The 21,767-nt window shown below is 36.5% G+C and overlaps 1 protein-coding gene across 1 annotated transcript in view; it reads left to right on the top strand.

Moving 5' to 3' along the window:
- LOC108965217 (ecdysone-induced protein 74EF) overlaps window positions 1-21,767 on the top strand; it is a 131,246-nt gene that overhangs the window by 50,447 nt on the left and 59,032 nt on the right. The window contains exons 3-5 of the mRNA XM_018927467.1: window positions 2,358-3,124; window positions 3,232-3,420; window positions 3,540-3,999. Of these exons, the coding sequence (XP_018783012.1) occupies window positions 3,038-3,124; window positions 3,232-3,420; window positions 3,540-3,999 (736 nt within the window). The 5' untranslated portion in view covers window positions 2,358-3,037. The remainder of the gene's footprint in view (window positions 1-2,357; window positions 3,125-3,231; window positions 3,421-3,539; window positions 4,000-21,767) is intronic.

The raw sequence follows: 21,767 nt of genomic DNA, 5'->3' as shown, positions 1-21,767 counted from the left end.
CAGAAAGAAGCTGCATCCAGGCTTTTTTTTTTAAATTGAAAATGGGCGTGGCGTCGCCCACTTATGGACCAAAAACCATATCTCAGGAAGTACTCAACCGATTTTAATGAATTTCGGTGTATAATATTTTCTTAACACCCTAATGACATGTAACAAATATGGGTGAAATCGGTTTACAACCACGCCTGAAATCTCGATTATCACTTTATCATGCGAGAGTATAAAATGTTCGGTGACACCGAACTTAGCCCTTCCTTACTTGTTTTAAATTAGAATCAAGCGATATTTCAAGCCTTAGAGGACGTCATAAGAATGTTATGTGCCAAGTTTGCATCAAATTTTTAAAATATTTTAGCCGAATCTACGTGAATAGTCTAATCTTTGAACTGAATTTACGATTTCTTTATTTCATTTGAGGCATTATTCTTGAGTGATTTTTTGGCAGTTGAAATTGTTATCAATACTACTGTTATTTTTGAAACGGTTGTTTTTACGCGACTTTCTAAGGCTTTTGATGAACCTTATTACTCGTATTTCCTCTTTCATTAATTACATTGTTAAATAAAATGTTTGCACATATTTGTTAGGTTAATCAAAATTCAAAATTTTTTAGTGATCCTCATCGGAGATGAGATTTTCTTAAAAAAATCGTTATCGTTTTGAAGTTGTTCCAAAGTAAAATCAGCAAATTCACGAAGTTTACGGCGATCTAATGGCTTCAGTACTTAATTAAGAACAATTTTAGTCCAAATCCTTTCATAAAATCCGCCCGGTTGTGGTTTAAGACAATCCCACTTCATTCAGAATGCCTTGGAATCGACTAATTGAGGTCTTCAGCGACACTTGCTTGAACGACAGCAATAAATATTTTCATTACTTTGAGCGGTCCTTTGCCTTATTGGCGCGTGATTGTGTAAAGAAAATTTACGCTCGAAATTTTCAACAATGCGACGAATACCGAGCACAGTTGGACGATTATTACGAGCATAAAATGGTAAATGCGCACGAAAAGTTGCGATAGGAGAACGATTATTTTGATAATAAAATTTCTAAATTTCTAAAATTTCTAAATGTTATTCTTGCGTATATCTTCCCTTGAAAATTTTGTAAACATTACTGAATACAATGAAAAAACAAGTAAGGAAGGGCTAAGTTCGGGTGTCACCGAACATTTTATACTCTCGCATGATAAAGTGATAATCGAGATTTCAGGCGTGGTTTGAACCGATTTCACCCATATTTGGTACATGTCATCACGGTGTTAAGAAAATATTATACACTGAATTTCATTGAAATCGGTTGAGTACTTCCTTAGATATGGTTTTTGGTCCATAAGTGGGCGACGCCACGCCCATTTTCAATTTAAAAAAAAAAACTGGATGCAGCTTCCTTCTGACATTTCTTCCGTAAAATTTAGTGTTTCTGGTGTTTTATGTTAGTCGGTTAACGCACTTTTAGTGATTTTCAACATAACCTCTGTACGGGAGGTGGGCGTGGTTATTGTCCGACTTCTTCCATTTTTGAACTGTATATGGAAATGCCTAAAAGAAACGACTCTATATAATTTGGTTGTAGTAGCTGTAGTAGTTTTCGAGATATGTACAAAAAAGTTAGTAGAGGCCGGGGCTATGCCCACTTTTCCAAAAAAATTACGTCCAAATATGCCCCTCCCTGCGATCCTTTGTGCCAAATTTCACTTTAATATCTTTATTTATGGCTTAGTCATGGCACTTTATAGGTTTCCGCCATTTTGTGGGCGTTGCAGTGGGCCGATTTTGCCCATCTTCGAACTTAACCTTCTTATGGAGCCAAGAAATACGTATACCAAGTTTCATCATGATATCTCAATTTTTACTCAAGTTACAGCTTGCACAGACGGACGGACAGACGGACAGACAGACATCCGGATTTCAACTCTACTCGKCACCCTGATCACTTTGGTATATATAACCCTATATCTGACTCTTTTAGTTTTAGGACTTACAAACAACCGTTATGTGAACAAAACTATAATACTCTCTTTAGCAACTTTGTTGCGAGAGTATAATAAAAATACAACAGCTTATGATATATTAAAAACAACCGAAAAGATACTTTTAAATCCGGTGATTCCAGCAAATGAGCTTCTTGGGAAGGAAAGTATGTGTGCATTCAAATTTTAGATCGATATCTCGAAAACTTCGAGTTGAAAAGTTGTAAAATGCTCATTCTAGGTCACAATGAGAATCATGATTAAAACTTTTAGGTTTACTTACAATTTTAAAAGAATGTAATTAGTTAGATTTGTTTTCCAATATTCAGTGAATACCTTTAAAAATCAATCACACTAATTTTGCCATCGTTATTTCTCATTTCAGACAAACCGACGTTTCGATATCACCAATTACTGTTTGGAAGCCCTGTTATTATAAACATTCGGTAAATTTAAGTATTTGCAAAAACAAAAAAAAAAACAAAAAATCAAAAACACAAAAATTATAGAAACTCCAAAGCCGTGATATTAGATATTTTCGATTTTACTATAACATATATATACACCGTATACAATTTATCGGTAACTATATTCGTCCAAAATTTTTAATAGTTATACATTATACACTGCGAAATTACGGACTATTTGTACAAAGAAAATATTAAATTAAGAACGTAATTTAGTGATTAGCCTGATAAATAATATAAATTCCGTCGTAAGTAAAGTGCCTCCAATTTCTACAAAAGAAAAATTATAAAAAATTAAAAAATAAAATTAAAAACTAGTTAAACATAAACTAAGAACTGTTAATATAATAATTAAGTGCTTTAGTGAACACAGAGAGAGAAGATAAAGTAAAAAACAAAAAATAACCGTATAGTGCAATAACGTAAAGTAATTTATCGCTGACTCGAACCGTCACTGCCTTACCAGCCGAATCGGTAGAAAAATTACCGCACAGCGCAGCTCTCTCTCTTACCGACTGACAGAATACTTTTCACGAGCGTGGCACACAAACACACGCTGGCACTGGCGGAAGTTTGCAGTGGCTCTGCCTTATCGGCGATGCCATTTATCGATGACGCACTACTTTGGTGTCCGGATAATGATGGTCGTATGGTTGGTGGCTTAGATATCGCTCCATGCATGCAAGTGCGTATACTACGCCTCAAAGCAGGCTATACATATTTGATTATTTAACCGTCGATAACACTGTTTAATTTGTAAAATTAATGAGCTTTCTATCTTACTTCGCTTAGGAGGAAGCCGCCACTGGCAACAACAATGAGAATGGCAACGAATCTACACAACTCGATGAACGCAACACGGAGCTAAATTCACTTGAACCGCTATGCACTGAGTCTTCCGATGAACTATTCCGCCAATTGTCTGAAAGCAATTTCGAAATCGAGAGCTTACTATCGGACCTGGCCACAGTTGAGGTTAAAGTAAATAGCAATTTTATTTGAATTTGAAATTAGTCTAACGTGTATATTACACTTACCCCCGAATCCCTCTTTTTTTATTTCAAAATACTTCTTCCTTTCTTTGCAATATTCTATTGAAGGAGGAAAACAACAACAGCATTGGTGAACAAGTAGTGGCCGATAGTTTCGTATCGTCGTTGGAGGCCTCAACTGTTGTTGCCAATGGTGTACTTAGCCCTGCTTGCGCTAATACAAATGGTTCGGCGGGTGGTGGAGATGTGGACATAACGATAGAGGGTGCTGCCGAGTCCACTTTATTAGCGTTAACTTCACACTGCGAATCGCTCACTGCGAAACCATTAAGCCAAAGTCAAAAACCAACAGCGAATGCGCATATTGGGCGCCGCGAGGACCTAAGAGGCAGTAATTCTTATGTGAGCAGCAGCAGCAGCAATGAGAATGTGACGCATGCGCATGAGGCGAATGCGCGACGCTTCTTAATTGCGTCCAATCCGTTGCTTGCCGAAAAATTACTGGCCAAAAGCATCATCAACACGGACAATAACAACAGTGCGCCGCTGAAAACGACAGAATTCGATGGTAAGTGCAAACATTTTTTTTTAATGAGTTTCTGAACGCGATTACGATTAGACGGCAATTAGGCTAGAGAGCTCACAGATAACAAATTTATATTGGCTACTAAGCGTTTTGCTAATTTATAAGTTTGGAAACGGGAGTGTTTCTTTGCTGTGACCTAACCTAACATCTTGTAAGGAAGTATAGTTATGAGAGGTACAGTTTGATTATTAGAATTATTTCAGTTGGTCCTATACGAGGTGTGTTCAAAAAGTACCGCGTATTTCGATTTTTACCTATTCAAAAAAATGGATCAAAGAACCTTTATCAAATTTTGTGTGAAAAACGAAATTAAGTGCGCGGATGCATTCCGAATGTTGACTGTGGCATAMGGAGAAGCTACCTTGTACCGAAGCAACGTTTATCGGTGGTACAAAATGTTCTCAGAAGGCCGAGAAGATGTGACAAAAATTGGCTTTTGCATCACGATAACACCCCTGCTCACACATCGTTGCTTGTGCGCGACTTTTTGTCCAAAAACAACACAGTAATGATGCCGCAGCCACCGTATTCCCCAGATCTGGAACCCTGTGATTTTTTCTTGTTCCCTAAAGTGAAGAGACCCATGAAATGACGACGTTACGCTTCTCTTGACGAGATAAAGACGGCATCGAAGGAGGAGCTGAAGAAGATAAAAAAAAAATTATTTTTTGAAGTGCTTCGAAGATTGGAAAAACCGTTGGCACGAGTGTATAATATCTCATGGGGATTACTTTGAAGGGAACAAAATAGATCTTCATGAATAAATAAATAATTTTTGAAAAAACACAAATACTTTTTGAACACACCTCGTACATATTTTCGTTTACAAATCACTCATACGCACTCGTGTTTCAGCGCTAACAATAACGAAATTTCGCTCACAGCGCCAATTAACACTATTAAAGCTAATACAATCTGTATCGTCAACTAGAATGAAAAATAACGTAACCTCACTTTTTTTAAGTTTACAAGTGAAGGAAAAACGATATAATAGAAAGCACTCATATTGAAACAAAATTTTAGTTTTGGTTAGAATATTGGTTATACATACATATATTCGTTATATATTGGTTATATATTTGTTATGTATTGGTCATAAATTGGTTATATATTTTTTATATATTGGTTATATATTAGTTATATATTGGTTATGTATTGGTTATATCTGAGCGGAAGCTATAAAAACTCAATTTCGAAATTTTGATGATTTGTTGCTTTGCATTGATGAACCATATAATCATACTTCGTATTGAAATTGTAATGAGGAAAGAAAATGTCTGCAGAAAAGTCAAATTTCCACGTAAATTCCACATCTTGGAACAATGTTATGGGTAAACTTAAAAAAAAAAAAAAAAAAAAATTTTGTAACTGTTGGTGACAGTTTTGTTATTTGTATCTGCCGAAGTCTGCTATACAATTTTTCTATTTTCACCGCTTTTACTGATTCCTAGTTTCGCGCTCACATACATATATGTACATATATACATGTATGTACATGCATATGTGCGCACTGCTGACCTTGAATAAAATCTGAGTTTGTTAAACCATAGCCAGACGTAAGTTCATGAAACTCTGTCTGTGGTACCACTTTACCACACCGTTGTCGGCGTTTCCTTTTCCTAAAGCAAACGGCACATATATACTAAAGTGTATTTGTAGATGAGAGCAATTTTAGCGAGCCTGGAAACCCAACACAACAAAAGTATTTTAATGCAGTTAACACATGCATACACATATAAGGCAGACCTAGGGATACGATAGGGATATCGTTTTGGGTGTGTAGCAGCGGTGAGTGCCAGCAAGCGGAAGAAGATCTCACTGCCTTAAAACTGCGGATAATAGCACATTATATACATATAAATGCGCTAAGCGTTAGAGACGTGGCGAATGACGAGGTCGACAATGACGAAGAAGAAGCAGGCGTCGCAGCGCCTACTGCGAACCACACTGATTGCCGCCAAGAAGGCAACAATCCAGACAAGTCAAAGAACAAATAAGACGACTGTGACGACTAGCGACAAACCGAGACGCACCAGACAACAAATTCGTGCGGAGTACAGCACATAAATATACATACATACCTGCATATGTATGTATGCGCGAAAGTGACAGACGTGCTTAGTTTGGCGTCCTGCAGTCAACGCACGTCCGTTTTATTTTGGTGGGTTTTGCGAGCTCCGGCGTACCTTTTGCCAACGTCCTTATAGACTTGAAAAGCAAAAAAAAAAAAAAAATTGTGCTTGATGACTGAAGCGTTGGCCGGCGGGCTGTGAGGTCGCTTTCTATTGATATCTACTCGGATATTTGTCTGCGAGTGCTAACAATGTCAGGTCAATAAATTCTCAGCGTGAGCATGAACGTTCAAGGTCAAAAGGATATTGCCTCTTTCCGCGTATGGTCTCGACCAAACCGCCAGACGGATGGGTGTGCAACTTTTCGCCACCAGCGAACACAAATGTATAATGCAACAAAATGAGCGAAAATTCGAGAGCAGCAACAAACAACAACCGTTATATTACCCAGTTGTGAATAAAATGTTATTTTCCGCACTCATTTCACTTTCACTCGCTTCTATTTGCATAGACTTTTTCGGTTGAATCACACAAAAAAAGTGGAACCATCATGGGGTGTGTGTTCGCTATGGAAAAAGGGCCGTCTGCGCTCTTTTGATTGGCAGAGAAAATTGTTTGTTGTCTGTTGTTTGTTGCCGAAATGAGTTCACTGAAGCAAGCTGCTTCGTAGCGGGTGGGTATGACTTCTTGGGGGGGCCGAACAGGCAGTGATGATGAATTTTATGGCAGAATTTTGTTCAGCGATTTGGCTGCTGCTTCGTCTGCCATCCTGATAGATGGTGCACAGTGCAGCTGTGTCGTCTGAGGCTGCGTCTCGGTTTGCGCCTAACCACTTTACAAGGCTCGGCAGACCCTCTTCTGCTATACGCCTATGATTTCGCAGTGCCTCTCCTTCCTTTTTCAGTATACATAACGGTGTGTTGGTATGCATGGGGTACCCTACCTAATCATCCACGTTTGTATGCGACGCATTTCGATGTTTGCGTAGCGTCGGTGTGTCGGTTTATGATTTGGTGTACGTGCCGTCAACGCTGGTGTGGGTGTGTCAGACGGCAGAACCTAAAAATGAAATTGTGTCCTTTTTATATACTTAGACACGACGACTATGACGCGATGACGCGACGACGCTTGTCGGTTTGTCGTTATTGTGGGCCGTTTACCCGATGTGCGTAGGCCTCCCCACGCATTCACAAATAACCGTTTGTCATATGCGCGTGTAAACGTCTGTCTGGGCTACGTTTTGTTCAATTTTTCGGGCGGTTGTTTAAGTATAGGATTTTCTGCGTAAAATAAAAATGAGGAATCATTGGGCGACTGCCTTGGAGTTTTCCGTAGGCAAGGCGTCGTCGCTTAACCTTGAACTTGAAATTTAGTATTTCAGTCAACAAAACACAAAAACAACACACACGTGTGCCATGCAAGTGTGTGCTTAGATATACATACATACTTACATGTGTTTGGAGTGTAAGTGCTCAGACTGTCGTATAAATGTTTATACGTGTAAATTTTACTTGTGCTAACAAATCGATGTCTGTGCTTTTCGAACGCCGCGCATGCTGGCGTACATTGGCATCAGCTGGGCGGTGGCCGACAAATTTGGCCTAGTCGGAGTAGGGTTGATGTTGCTGAACCTTTGAGCCTTCATAATATGTATGTATGTAAATTGTAAAGCAAACCAAATAGCAAGCATACAAGGAAGATTTTCTATACTGAGCATTGATTTGAGTTTGAGTTAAAGGCATTAGATTTTACTGCGGTAATATTTTAAAATAAATGGTACTTGTTTGTTTAATAGACTTATGTACTTTACCCATATAAGTCTGTATATATATATTTATAGATACAGTTTTGTAAAGGGTTATGAATTATTTGGAATATTGTCTCGTATATTTATAATTGTCGTAGAGAACTATAGTCGGTCGGATTTCGAACAATCCACTTATCCAAATCCGTAAGTTTTCTCATATCCTCTTGCTGTGTTTATACTATAGGTATTTGCCTGCATCGCTGAACTATTAAACTTCTAATAGCTTCACATAAATTTTTATAAATTATTATATACATAAAATATTAAACGATACAATCCCCGAACATTCTGTTCAGATCGGACCTCTATGGCATATAGCTGCCATACAAACTGACAGATACAAAACAAGTCCTTGTATGTGAAAACATGTTTTTTTGACGACATTTCTTCACGAAATTTAGCATGTATTATTATCAAAGTCAGCGCTACAATCTTCGAAGAATTTATTGAGATCAGATCACTACAGCATATAGCTGCCGAACAAACTGACCGATCTAAAGCAAACACTTGTATGGAAAACTTGTGTATTTGACGAGACTTTTCTACGAAATTTAGTGTGGATTATTGTTCAAGTCAGCGCAACCATCTCCTAAGAAATTGTTGAGATCGGATCACTATATGCTAATAACGGGTTCTCCTGTAGAGACGCTACAAAAGCAGACCGATAGCAACAGCAAACGACGTTATATTTTTTCCTGCTCTTTTGAAAATTCTCATCAGTAAAGTTTGCCATTTCATCATGGAAAGAACAACCACGAACCAATATTATTAAAATTGACTACCAAAATTGGAAATCAGTAAACTTTAAGAGCGCTACGTTCAATTTATGTTCGTCATGATTGTCCTGTTAGATCAATAATTGAGCGTATGGTGGAAAAATGTTAATCCACAGACACAGTACAAGGTATTCTCGTGCCATTGAGACAAGGAATTGCCCGTACTGTTGAGAATATTGTTGCCGCTGGCGCATCAATTGAATAAGACCCAAATCAGTCTCTCACAAGTCGTTCTCAAGCGTTGGACATCTCTGTGACGTCGTTATGCGTTATTGATCAGGCAGCAATCCACATGTACTCCATGAGTCACCATTGCATAACTAAAAAATGTCGTGCCGGTGAGGTCATTGGGCCTTAATTCTTCGTTGATGATCAAGACCGGCACGTTACTGTTATCGCTACCGATCAATGACAACTGAATATATTTGGCCCAAATTGGATGTTATAGACTTGGGCAGTATGTGGTTCCAACAGAACGGCGGCACAAGCCACACAGGGAATGTCACAATCGACTCATTGAAAATCAATTATGGTGACTTTAGAATATTTCCTCTGGGGTTACGTCAAGTCTTTGGTCTATGCCAACAAGTAAGCGACGATTGATGAACTTCGTACGAATATTGAACGTGCAATCGCAGCAGTATCGGCCGATTTATGCTTGAAAACCGTCGAAAATTACGTTAAGCGGCTGGACTTCCGCATGGCCCGTGGTGGCCACGAAAAAGAAATCGAATTCCATACATAATGGCATCGAATGTACTTTCACCGAAATAAAATTTTTTATCGATACCCCAAACCGTAGCGCTCTTATTGAAAACGCGTTAGTACGCATCCCTCGATAAGCAATGTCAAACTTCGAGAAAATTTCTGACGGAAAGGCTCCTGAAAAGAAATCTGAAAACCGTTGTGGGACTTGTCGGATCAACAATCTATTATAGACATATCTTCTCTACAAATGCATACATAAGTACATATATTTAAGTTCATATTCATATATGTATATATGTACTATATATGTACGTACATAATATAATATATTCGAGCAACTAAGTCAGTGTATTCACTTCGCTACAACTTCTAACGATTATTGCTACAACAAAACAGTGCACGAAGTGCGTTTCGAATGTAGATATGATGGAAATTTCTTACCCATGTACATATATACTGGTTTGTGTGCATGTGCAATTATGATGTACGCCAATAATACTAAAATAATAATATACTAATGTAGATATGTCGACTTGCAAATGCCGCTTTGTATGTGTGAGTAGTCGTCAAAGGACACACACATGTGTGTGCATGTGAAAATGTAAATTCTAACGGCTGTTCTTGAAAGCGGCTAATAACCTCCTCATCCGTGCGTACGTACGTATRTATGTATGTCGTTGTAAGTGTCGCCAAGCGACTGTGCAATGCGAATAGGCGAAAAGGCGTATTTAGCGAATGCGAATGCTCTCGTGCAATGTTATTCTATGAAAGTTGATATTTTCAAGGGCAATTTGATTATATTTAGTTGTAAAAAAAAACGTATCAATGCTCGCATACAAATGTTTGTGCATACTCACATATGCATMCATACATATGTACATAATGCATTTATTTATATTGTACGCACATATGTTGCGTAGTGTTCTATGAAATGCATTTTAACGCAATAAGATCTGGAACTCAAATTATTTTTTGCCCCGATTTTCCAAAGTTTCTTCTGGAAACTTACTTGTTTTGTTATCCTATTGCAATAAATGGACAATTTGTTCTAGAAGGATTTGCAGATACGATTATATTGTTGAAGTTATTAGAAAGACACAAGTGTGGTGGAATTTATTTGAAGTAATACGGCTATGTTCAGAAAATCTGTTTTAACCACCATTACACTGAACTTACCCGTTAATTAACTGGTTAACTAGCCATTAGGGGAAACAGGTACTTCCGTTCAAGTTTTTATCAATTTCTTAAGTGCACTTTTTTACCGTTCATCCGTTCGTGTTAGTTTTTTTTAGCGCTTATTCTCTAAATGTGTTTGTGTTTTGGCAACCAAGACTAGCTGTGACCTTCATTTATACGGATATATAGGCTAATCATAACTTTGACTATTTTTACTATGCATATCATGTTCTGTATTATGTTAAATCAGTTTCGCTTGTGGTTTCAACAAGACTTTCGTTACTTTCCTGTGCCAATACTTCCAAATGTCGATGTGGCTACTCATACATACATATGTCACCTAAGTATGAAAAYTGAAAAGTTTTCCCAGTAAGAAAATTTGAGATAGATGTAAAAAAAAATAGTTGCTAGTAGAAGTATTCAAAACATTAAAGAAGAAGAAACAAGTGCGGAAAGAAAAGCCGTCAGGTGTTGAAAAAATTCAGAAATTGTAGAACTTTAGTATATGGCTTACTTTGGGGCTAGGGGAAAGTTTGGACAGATTACCTTAAAGGATTCTGGGTAAAAGTGAGCATTTTTTAAGCAATATTATAAAAGAAAAATCTTATAAATAAAAAAAAAATTAAATATTTTATTAGAATTTTTTGTTGTTACAAACAATCACTATTAACAAATAAAAGTCTTAAATTTTCGGAAAACACTATTTGAACTTGGCCATTGCGACGCCATTTCCGGTAACACCTAGGAAATAAATACGTGTTTTAGTTAAATCTTTAACTTAGAACTTGGACGAAGGGAAAAAAATTAAAATTGGATTTTCGGCAGACATTTTTTACAAAAAAATGAAAATTTCAATGAAAATTTCGCGACATTTTTTTCTTTCAAAAAGCTGTAATCGAGAAAGAACTTTCGCCCAAGCCTTTAAGAATTGTATCTCAAAGACCCGAGTAGTTCATATTAATCGTATACAGGTAGAAAAAGTATTTATCAGCTTTTAAGCGGTTTTGTAAAAGAAAAAGTCTATTTGAGCTTCAATAATATCTCTCGGTGTTCTGCCGATATTTTCTATTAAAAATTACCTATAAGCACTGAGGCCCACATATTCCACATAAGAGTCTTAAAAGAGTTATGGTTACTATTTGAGCAAGTCTTTATTCCAATTGGTTTATTGGTGCTTGATTTACGTAAATTCTGTCACATTAAAGGATCTTGTTTTATATATGAAAAGTGTATGTTTTTGTTGTTCGATTTTTCTCATTTTTACAATCTAACATTAAAATAATGTCAAATATCAAATTTGATTAAAATTGGTTAAGTAGTTCTTAAGATATATGTTTGTACTTAGAGGTGCGTGGTACCACCGTTATTGTTCAACTTTCATAACGCGCCGGCTTCTGGGTATTAAGAATTACTACACCATCTCGCTTGTATCATAAAGCTGGAATGGGAAGTGAATAACTATTTTAGAAATATTAGAAAAAAACTATTTTTCCTCTTCTTTTTAAATTGTTTTTCATAATATTTAAAAAACTAATAATATGTCATCACCTAAAATTCAAAAACAAATGTAAGATAAAAAAAAGTAAAATTCAGTTTTCATTGCTTACGATTCACTACATCATATTACATACATATATGTAGCAAAAAAAAAAAACATGTTCAGCTTCCGCTGGGAGATATAACAAATATATAACCACTTTATAATCAAAAATCAAAAAATGTTTTATATAATATAAGTGGTTTCTATTTCAACGTTTTTCCTTCACCTGTGAACTTTTGAAAAGTGATGTTACGTTATTTTGCATTTTAGGTGATGATATATAAGATATAAGGATGTGCTTGCTAACTATTGTTGTCCACAGAAAAATTTGCCACTTGGGTACTTCAAATAAAAGTCATTTCTAACCTATAAGAAATATTCGAAATTTGTGCATGTGATGCTCATATTTGATGCATTTGTATGTATAAACTTGTATTGTATACATAATGTGCTGTGAACTGCCATATTATTTTAAAATATAACGCTTGTGTATTGGGGTTATTGGAGCTTGAGAAGGTCAAGACTCAACGCCCGTTTACTTTATATTATTTAATGTATTAAGGGTATTAACAAGTCGTGCTATTTGCGGTATTGCTCATATGTCTTTAATCGTGTTTTGGCATTAATTTCAGTTTTAAATTGACTAAGTATTATTTAGTTTATTGAAAACTTTATTATTTCCATAAAACAGAGAATGTCGTGTTTTATGCTGCATTTCCCAACTTTTGACACAGCTGTAAATTTACGTATGTTTTATTTCTCGGAAATGTTTTTGTTTATATTCGCTTTCTTTCGAGTCACTTTCCTCATTTTGAAATAGTTTTTCTAATTAACTAATTTATCGCATAAGTAGAACAAACATTCGTACAAGAAGTAGTTCAATGGGTTACTTAACAGCCACGGCGTATGAGTTATGTTAACAGCTGTTATGGAGGATGAATCGGTTTCCATTCAATCTTTATTATAATATTAGTTTTCCACAGAGTTTGTAATACAGAAAAAGAAACGTAGACCCTGTAAAATATATATATATATATATATATATGTATATCTATAATACATATAATTAACAGCGTGGCGAGCTTAGTCAATTTACGGGTTACATAGGTTTTCTTACTCATATATATTAAAAAATTAAATATTTTTTATTGTTACAAACATACATTATTAACAAAGAAATTTTGAAATTTTTGGAAAAAAATTTTTTAAACTCGGTTATCCTGCCAAGGCTGGCGCATCTTTTTTCCGAGGTGTCACCGGAAATGTCTTCGCAATACACCTAGGAAAAAAGATGCGCTTGCGTTGGCAGGATAACTCCCTACAGGATCATCTAAAGTGAACAAAATGAGTGTTTTAATTAAAACCTTAACTTAGATCTTGTACAAAGGAAAAAAATTGATTTTTGCCAGACATTTTTACAAAAAAATTACTATCGGTGAAAATTTGGCGACATTTTGTTATACAGTAGTTATAATCGAAAAGTAAACCATCGTCCAAGCTTTTAAGAATTGTTTCTCAAAGACCGTATGAAATTTCATGGTCGGTTAAGTAGTTGTCGAGAAATCTTGCCAACCGACTTCAATAACATAGTTTTGAGAAAAACGCGTTTAAAGACGACGCACTTAGCTTAGCTAGCTCTCAAGGCTGTATCACCGAAACTATTACTCGGATCAACTTGAAAATTAATTAAACTTTTCTAAAGGTGCTGTAGAATTTTTATACTCTCGCTACAAAGTTGCTAAGGAGAGTATTATAGTTTTGTTCACATAACGGTTGTTTGTAAGTGCTAAAACTAAAAGAGTCAGATATAGGGTTATATATCCCAAAGTGATCAGGTCGAGTAGACGAATAGAGTTGAAATCCGGATGTCTGTCTGTCCGTCCGTCCGTCTGTCCGTCCGTCCGTCTGTCCGTCCGTCCGTGCAAGCTGTAACTTGAGTAAAAATTGAGATATCACGATGAAACTTGGTACACGTATTTCATGGGTCCATAAAAGGGTTAAGTTCGAAGATGGGCAAAATCGGCCCACTGCCACGCCCACAAAATGGTGAAAACCGAAAACCTATAAAGTGTCATAACTAAGCCACGAATAAAGATATTAAAGTGAAATATGGCACAGAGGATCGCATTAGGGAGGGGCATATTTGGACGTAATTTTTTTGGAAAAGTGTGCGTGGCCCCGCCTCCTACTAACCTTTTTGTACATACCTCGAAAACTACTATAGCTATGTCAACCAAACTGTATAGAGTCGTTTTTTTTTTGGCATTTCCCTATACAGTTCAAAAATAGTAGAAATTGGAATTCACTAAAAGTGCGTTAACCGACAAACAAAAAACGTCAGAAACACTAAATTTTACGGAAGAAATGTCAGAAGGAAGCTGCACACAGGCTTTTTTTAATTGAGAATGGGCGTGGCGTCGCCCACTTATGGACCAAAAACCATATCTCAGGAACTACCGATTTCGGTATATAATATTTTCTTAACACCCTGATGACATGTACGAAATATGGGTGAAATCGGTTCACAACCATGCCTTCTTCCAATATAACGCTATTTTGAATTCSATCTGATGCCTTCTCTGTATAATATATACATTAGGAACCAATGATGATAGCGGAATAAAACTTTACACAAATACGGTGTTTGAGCTGAGGTATTCCTTGTGGAAAAATTGTCGTGATCGGACTATAACTTTTCAAGGTCCCTGATATCGAACACGAAGAAGTCAGTGCCTAACCTAACCTAACCTAATTTTCCACCCAAAATATCGGTAAAACTCTCAGATATTTTCATGTAATTCAGAGGGCATCATTTTTATACTCTCGCAATAAAGTTGCTAATAACGGTATATATCGTCAGATATAGGGTTATATATCCCAAAGTGATCAGGGTGACGAGTAGAGTTGAAATCCGGATGTCTATCTATCCGTCCGGGCAAGCTGTAACTTGAGTAAAAATTGAGATATCTTGATGAAACTTGTCATGCGAGAGTATAAAATGTTCGGTGACACCCGAACTTAGCCCCTCCTTACTTGTTTTTTTAAGACTTCATGATACTTGGCATTGAGTATTATACAAGACAGCGGTATAATCTCCAAAGAAATTGCTTCAATCGGATCACTATATCATATGGCTGTCATACAAACTGAATAATCGAAATCATGTCCTTGTAAGAAAAACTTTTCATTTAATTTCTCACAGAACTTAGCGTACATTAATGCCTGTGGCAACGCTCCATTCTCCGAAAAATATTTTTAGATCGGTCTACTATAGTATACAGCTGTCATACAAACTAAACAATGAAAATGAAATTCTTGTAAAAAATTTGTTTGTTGTGTAGCCCATAATAGCTTTTTTTCTTGTATTCTTATTCAAATGTTAATTTGTTTTCATATTTTTGGCATAATTGTCCTCAAAGAAGACACCAATTCTCTACTATTTTTCATGCTTACCTCTGATATACTAACTAGAGAACTCGTTCAATTTCGACGAAGCAGCAACGATTATGCACAAAATTAATAGAAAACTAAAATTGATGTTTTTGTAAGTACACTTCCTGGGTTTTACCCAACTCTCAAATTGTGCAGATATGAGTACCATCAAAACAACCAGTTGTGTGGCGGCAGTAAGCAACTTTTAAATTGCTTGGAATTTCCAAAACTGGGCAATTTGGCATGTTTTTTGTGTATAATATCGCGTTTAAAGCAGAATTTTGGAGCTAAGACATTGTCGCATCCGTACCCAGAACTGAAATGTGTGTGTGCATCACCCACGGAGCTCAAACTCAGCCGCGTCAAATAGCCGCAAAGCAAGCAGAAACAACAAAACAAGAATAGGTGTCTGAGAATCTTAGCTGATTTAATAGTTAAACTATTGAATGCATGCATTTACTCGCAGTTTTTGTTTTTGCTTTTTAACTACGATACAAGTAGACATATATGTATATAGCAACACATGTATATGCAGTCAAATGCATTTACACAAAAGCTACAAGCAACAAACAACTTAGGCTCTAACACTGATTGGTGTCAAGGTGTACCGCATAATTTATAAGTGCGTTTTGATTATTATTAAACTTAAAACTGAGTTGAATTCAGTTCGGCGAACACCCGAACACCCATACACCCCGCATGGTGTATGGCAAGGAACGCAAGCGTGCATATGTTTGTATGTATGTGTGTATGCTTGCGTGTGTGTCGGTGTGTTTTTGCGTATGTTGCATTCAGAGATTCGCAAACGGAGCTTTAGATAAGTGCAGCCGGCGCAACATTAGGTTCTATTTTCAGTGCTGATGCTGGCTTCATCTTGCCGATGTTCACCTTACGCAGACACAAGACTGCTAGTTAGCATCTTTAAAGTGTGGAGGTTAGCAGTCTAGTCCGATTCGAAGTAGCTATGGCATTAAATTCAAATTTTTTATACTTTCGCTTATTATCAGCATGCTTTCGCACCACTATTTTATAAGGAGTTATATCGGTTTCAGAGGGGCAAAAAAGGAATGTTTTACTATTTTTTAGTAGAAAGAATCATTTAAACAATATTTTCTGAATTTTTTGTTAACAAACTCCTCAAACCTATCCCCAGACCTATCAAATTAAAATCAGTGTAACTCAGTGTTAGCTTTTATCACTTTTTAACTTTTCGAGTAATCGTATTCACCGACTCAAGAGGTGTTTCTACCTTGTCGGCACGAAAAACTGCTGTTTTTCCTGGATTTTTTTTTATCGAAAAATAATCGTAACTATCCGTCGGGGATTTCTTGACGCTATAAAGGAGGTTGCGCATATAAAACTTTTCATACTAATGAACTTCATCTGCTCAGTTTAGCGCCGTGGATAACTTCAACAAACTCAAAATACGTGGTTTTGAGAAAAAACCGTTTACATCAGAATGCGGCGGACCAATGTGCTTGACACCGCTCCACCAAACGGCCGATAATGCTCGTAATTTATCTAAATTCAACTTAAAGAAGTAAGGAAGAACTAAGTTCGGGTGCAACCGAACATTTTATATTCTTGCAATTTGCTAAATCAAAAGCAGGGAAATTCTTTAAGGTGTAAAACCAATAGTATAGAGAAAAGCGAGCCGGATATTCGAAAACTCTGTTATTAGGTCTATAGTGGATAGGTCAAGATTCCACTCAAATGTATCCATTTTAGACATAAAGATACACTGTTATGAGTAAAACACGCTCTCTTATTTTCATTAGGAGAACTCACATATTGGCCGATTTGCATATGCGATACAAAGTCATCTGGAAGCTCAAAAATCTTTATATTCAGTATATGGAGGCTACGGGAAGTATTGGTCCGAGTCAACCCATTCTTGACATACAGACCTACCTTTATAAGAGATATACTATTCCTTAATTTCAATTATATGTATCAAAACTCAACTATAGAAACTGAAGTCCAGATTTCCGGTATTTGGGAGCTTGAACAGTTTTTATTGGTTTTAAACAATTTTTGGTCATAAGGCGGCACACAATAAATACCAATTGTTTCTTGATTTATGTACTGGAAACTGAACGAATCAAGTGGAATTGAAAATTGTGCTATATGGGAAGTAAGCGTGGCTGTTGTCTGACTTCGTTCATTTTCACAATGGGGCATAAAAAAGAATGCCACGTACCAAATTTTGTCGAAATCGGTTGGACGGGTTTCGAGATATGGGATTTCACCAAACAATGGCCGGTGCTACGCCCATCGTCCAATTTTCACACCGGTTCTCATAAAGTTCTCTCATACCAGCTCGGTGGTAAAACTTAATGTTTCTCGCGTATTTAGATATTGATTTATCGCAGTCTTAGTAGTGTTCAACAGTACCGTTATATGGATAGTGAGCGAGTTTATCCTCCGATTTCATCCATTTCCGCAAAAAAACGCAAGGAAAAATTATTTTTAATTAAGCAGATAATCGATAGGTACCCCCGTAAAGCAATTCTTTTTGAGCGACTAAGCTCGTAATTATATTAGTTTAGTCATCATATTTCGGTGGAAAGTTATGGCTAACACGCTTTAGCTGAGCGAACGCGCCAAAGGTGGTTTAAACCATTTATATTTCGTGATTTTAACTTTGATGACGAAGAAGGTGCTGAACAGCCGAGAACTCAAGACGTAAGCATACTCTCAGAGGTGATCTGGTGACTAATACCTAGAGAAATTATGGAGGAAACGATTCTCCAGCCTGCTGAATGGCAATGAAAGCTAGGAGATTATAAACCCGATTCCCCAATCGATGACAATAGAGAAGACGTTAGATTGTTCAATCACGAAGAAGTTCGGAAAGCAATTACCCGCCTGAAGGACAAAAAAAAAAGGGAGGAGGTCAATGGATTGCCGGCCAAGCTATTCAAATACGGCGGCGAAGAACTGATAAGGAGCATGCATCAGCTTATTTTCAGAATATGGTCGGACGAAAGCATGCCCAACGATTGGAATTTAAGTGTGCTTTGCCCAATACACAAAAAGGGAGGATCTACAATCTGCGCCAACAACCGTGGGATAAGCCTTCTGAACACCGCATATAAAATTATACCGTCAAGAAACCGATTCGACATCTTCGTCGATTTCAAAGCTGCTTTGACAGCATGAAAGGAGCTACCTTTATTCTGCTATGTCTGAATTTGGTATCCCCGACAAACTAATACGCGTATCTGTGTAAACTGACATTAATACTGAAAGTTCCCTTAAAAGCCGGAAGGACCTCTCCGAGCCGTTTAATATCATTCGAGGTTCCTATCACCCTACCTCACCAACGTAATGTTCATATGGTGAGAAAGGAAGAGTATTATTAGCGGCACAGAAATATATATTTAGCTTCTAAACGAGGTAACACCCTTCATGATTAACACTACCGCTAATCGAATTGAAAGAAGCCAAAAACAACTGGAATGTGCGACAAGAGGCAATAAAAACTATTTTGATAACAGTGGGCTTGCCACACCCACCTTATGGCTCACAGCCTAATTATACCCTGAACAGGGTATATTAATTTTGTCACCAAGTTTGTAACACCCAGAAGAAAGTGTCGGAGATCCTATAAAGTATATATATAAATGATCAGTATGGTGAGCTGATTCGATTTAGCCATGTGCGTCTGTCTGTCTGTCCGTCTGTCCGTCTGTCTGTATATATACGAACTAGCCCCTCAGTTTTTAAGATATCGTTTTGAAATTTTGCAAACACCATTTTCTCTTCAAGAAGCTACTCATTTGTCAGAACTGTCGATATCGGACCACTATAACATATAGCTGCGATATAAACTGAACGATCGGAATCAAGTTCTTGTATGGAAAACTTTCACATTTGACAAGACATATTCACGAAATTTGGTATAGATAATTTTCTAAGGCAACAATGCAATCTCCGAAGAAATTGTTCCAATCGGTTAACTATAGCATATAGCTTCCATACAAACTGAACATATAGTTACTAACATAAATGCACCTGTGAAGGGTATTTAACTTCGATGCAACCGAAGTTAACGTTTTTTCTTGTTTTTTAACTACCATTGTTTCCGGTGGTTGCAGAATGACCCTGCTAGAGTACGGTTCACATCAGAACAGGGTCTCATAAATAGGCTTGGTTGATTTTTGGCCGCCAAGTCTTCGCAATATTTTTGGAATGGCGTCCACAATTTGCCAGAAAGATGGGAATGGTTACACGCTTAAACGTTCAAATTTGGGGGAAAAAACAACGCACGGTATATAATAGTTAAAGGCTATCACAAAAATCGAGTTTGAAAAGTATTTCAACAATTGGAAGAAGTGCCGGCATAAGTGGTTATACCAAATATTTTTTTCTTTTAGAAAGAAAATTTTCGTTATTTTTGGAACACATCTCGTACTTACAGACTCAATTTTTCAGGATTCATTAAAAATGTTACTTCTAAAACGCTCCAAAGTCTTTACGGTCAAACGAGTTCGGAAATTCTCTAGAAGTTATATTAGACTATCGTTTTTAACTCAGTCACTGTTATATTAAAGTTGGTTCTGATATTCTCCCTTTTATGTAAAGTTTTGCATATTTCGTTTTACGCACTTTTGTGATTAATACCAAATGTTCGCATAAAACTGAATAATACATATTTATGTATTAGGGATGTTCATTATTATTAAATTAAAAGCGAGTCATTTGGAAGACACGTAAAAAATTCTTCATTCAAAAATAATACACCACACAATTAAGAAGAGTTTGTTAAAACCTTTAAACTAATTGAAAATTTAATCCTGAGTATCCTAAATTCAAGAAACAACCATTTGTTTTCGCCGATTTTATGCACTGTGCTCACTAATGTCACAGAGAGAGAGGGGAGCGCCACGGGCTTCTCATTATGGCATAGTTAAGCAAACCTATAGCTGTTGCCCACGGATGTGCGTGTTAGCCGCCGTATGTGTGTCTGTGGTATAGCAGCAAAGCAATGACGGCAAGATTCTAACCACTGCAACAATTTCATGCGTGCTTTTGCGGCAAACATACATACACACATGCTGATACATTTCTGAATTCCATTATGTATAGGCTTTTTAGTATGTTTATTTTGAGAGCGTGCACAACATTATTGCTGGCTTTAGAATTTTTGATTGAATTTATTAGAACTTTACGAGTTTCATTCGTAATTGTGGCAACAGATTCAGGATGTCCTTGAATGTTCGCATAATGCCTAACCCAATGACCAACTGATCGCAACACACAACTAAACTCTGCGTCAAAGGTGTGAGCTATCAGACGACAACAATTGATTGTTGTTGAACTTTTTCATTGTAAAAGTTGTAGTTGAAGGCTTTAAAATATAAAATATGAATTTCGATTACAGCATACGGATTTAAATGTACCTATAAATGCTCTGCCTAGTTTATATTTACAGCTTTATAATGGATTTCAGATTCAGACTTCTAAATACATCTTCTATTGTCAATATTACCAGATTTGTTCTCGTAACACAAACATATCCCATCTACTGAGTGATAATTTCTGCCTGAGAGAAAGTGTTAAACCGTAGAAAGCCAAATCTTCAAAATATTAAACAACATTTTTCCAACGCCGGTCGTTCTTCGATCAGGAATGTTAATCCTTCACTTATATTGCGGAATATTCATAAGTTATGTAACCAAAAGCATTTTTGGGAGATTCGAAAAGATCTTGAAAAGAGGAAAATATTATTAGGAAGGAAATGTTTTTATTTCTTTTAATTAAAATATCACAAATTTTTACCAATCTAAACTTTTTTAAGTAAGCTGTACAGTCAAAAATCACTGTAGAAGGTATATTGGAGACAGAGAAAGGTCTGAGTTTGTTGCATTAACCTTTGACAATGCACAAGTACACTCAAGAACACATCCTTAAGCAGTTTTATACATATATATCACACACACTAACCGATACTTTCAGCATAGAATTTACTAGAATAAGGAAAATCATTATATCGTCACCTAAAATGCAAATCAACGTATCATCAAAAAAATCGAAAATCGTTATTAGATGTAATAACCAATATATAACCATTTCATAACCAAAACTCAAATTCTGTTTTGGTTTTTATACTCTCGCAACAAAGTTGCTAAAGAGAGCATTATAGTTTTGTTCACATAACGGTTGTTTGTAAGTCCTAAAACTAAAAGAGTCAGATATAGGGTTATATATACCAAAGTGATCAGGGTGACGAGTAG

Source organism: Bactrocera latifrons, unplaced genomic scaffold, assembly GCF_001853355.1.
Source record: "Bactrocera latifrons isolate USDA-ARS-PBARC rearing strain unplaced genomic scaffold, ASM185335v1 scaffold_1, whole genome shotgun sequence".
Classification (NCBI taxonomy): Eukaryota; Metazoa; Arthropoda; class Insecta; order Diptera; family Tephritidae; genus Bactrocera; species Bactrocera latifrons.
The sequence above is the reverse complement of the archived record's forward strand: the minus strand, read 5'-3'. Positions and strand labels throughout refer to the sequence as shown.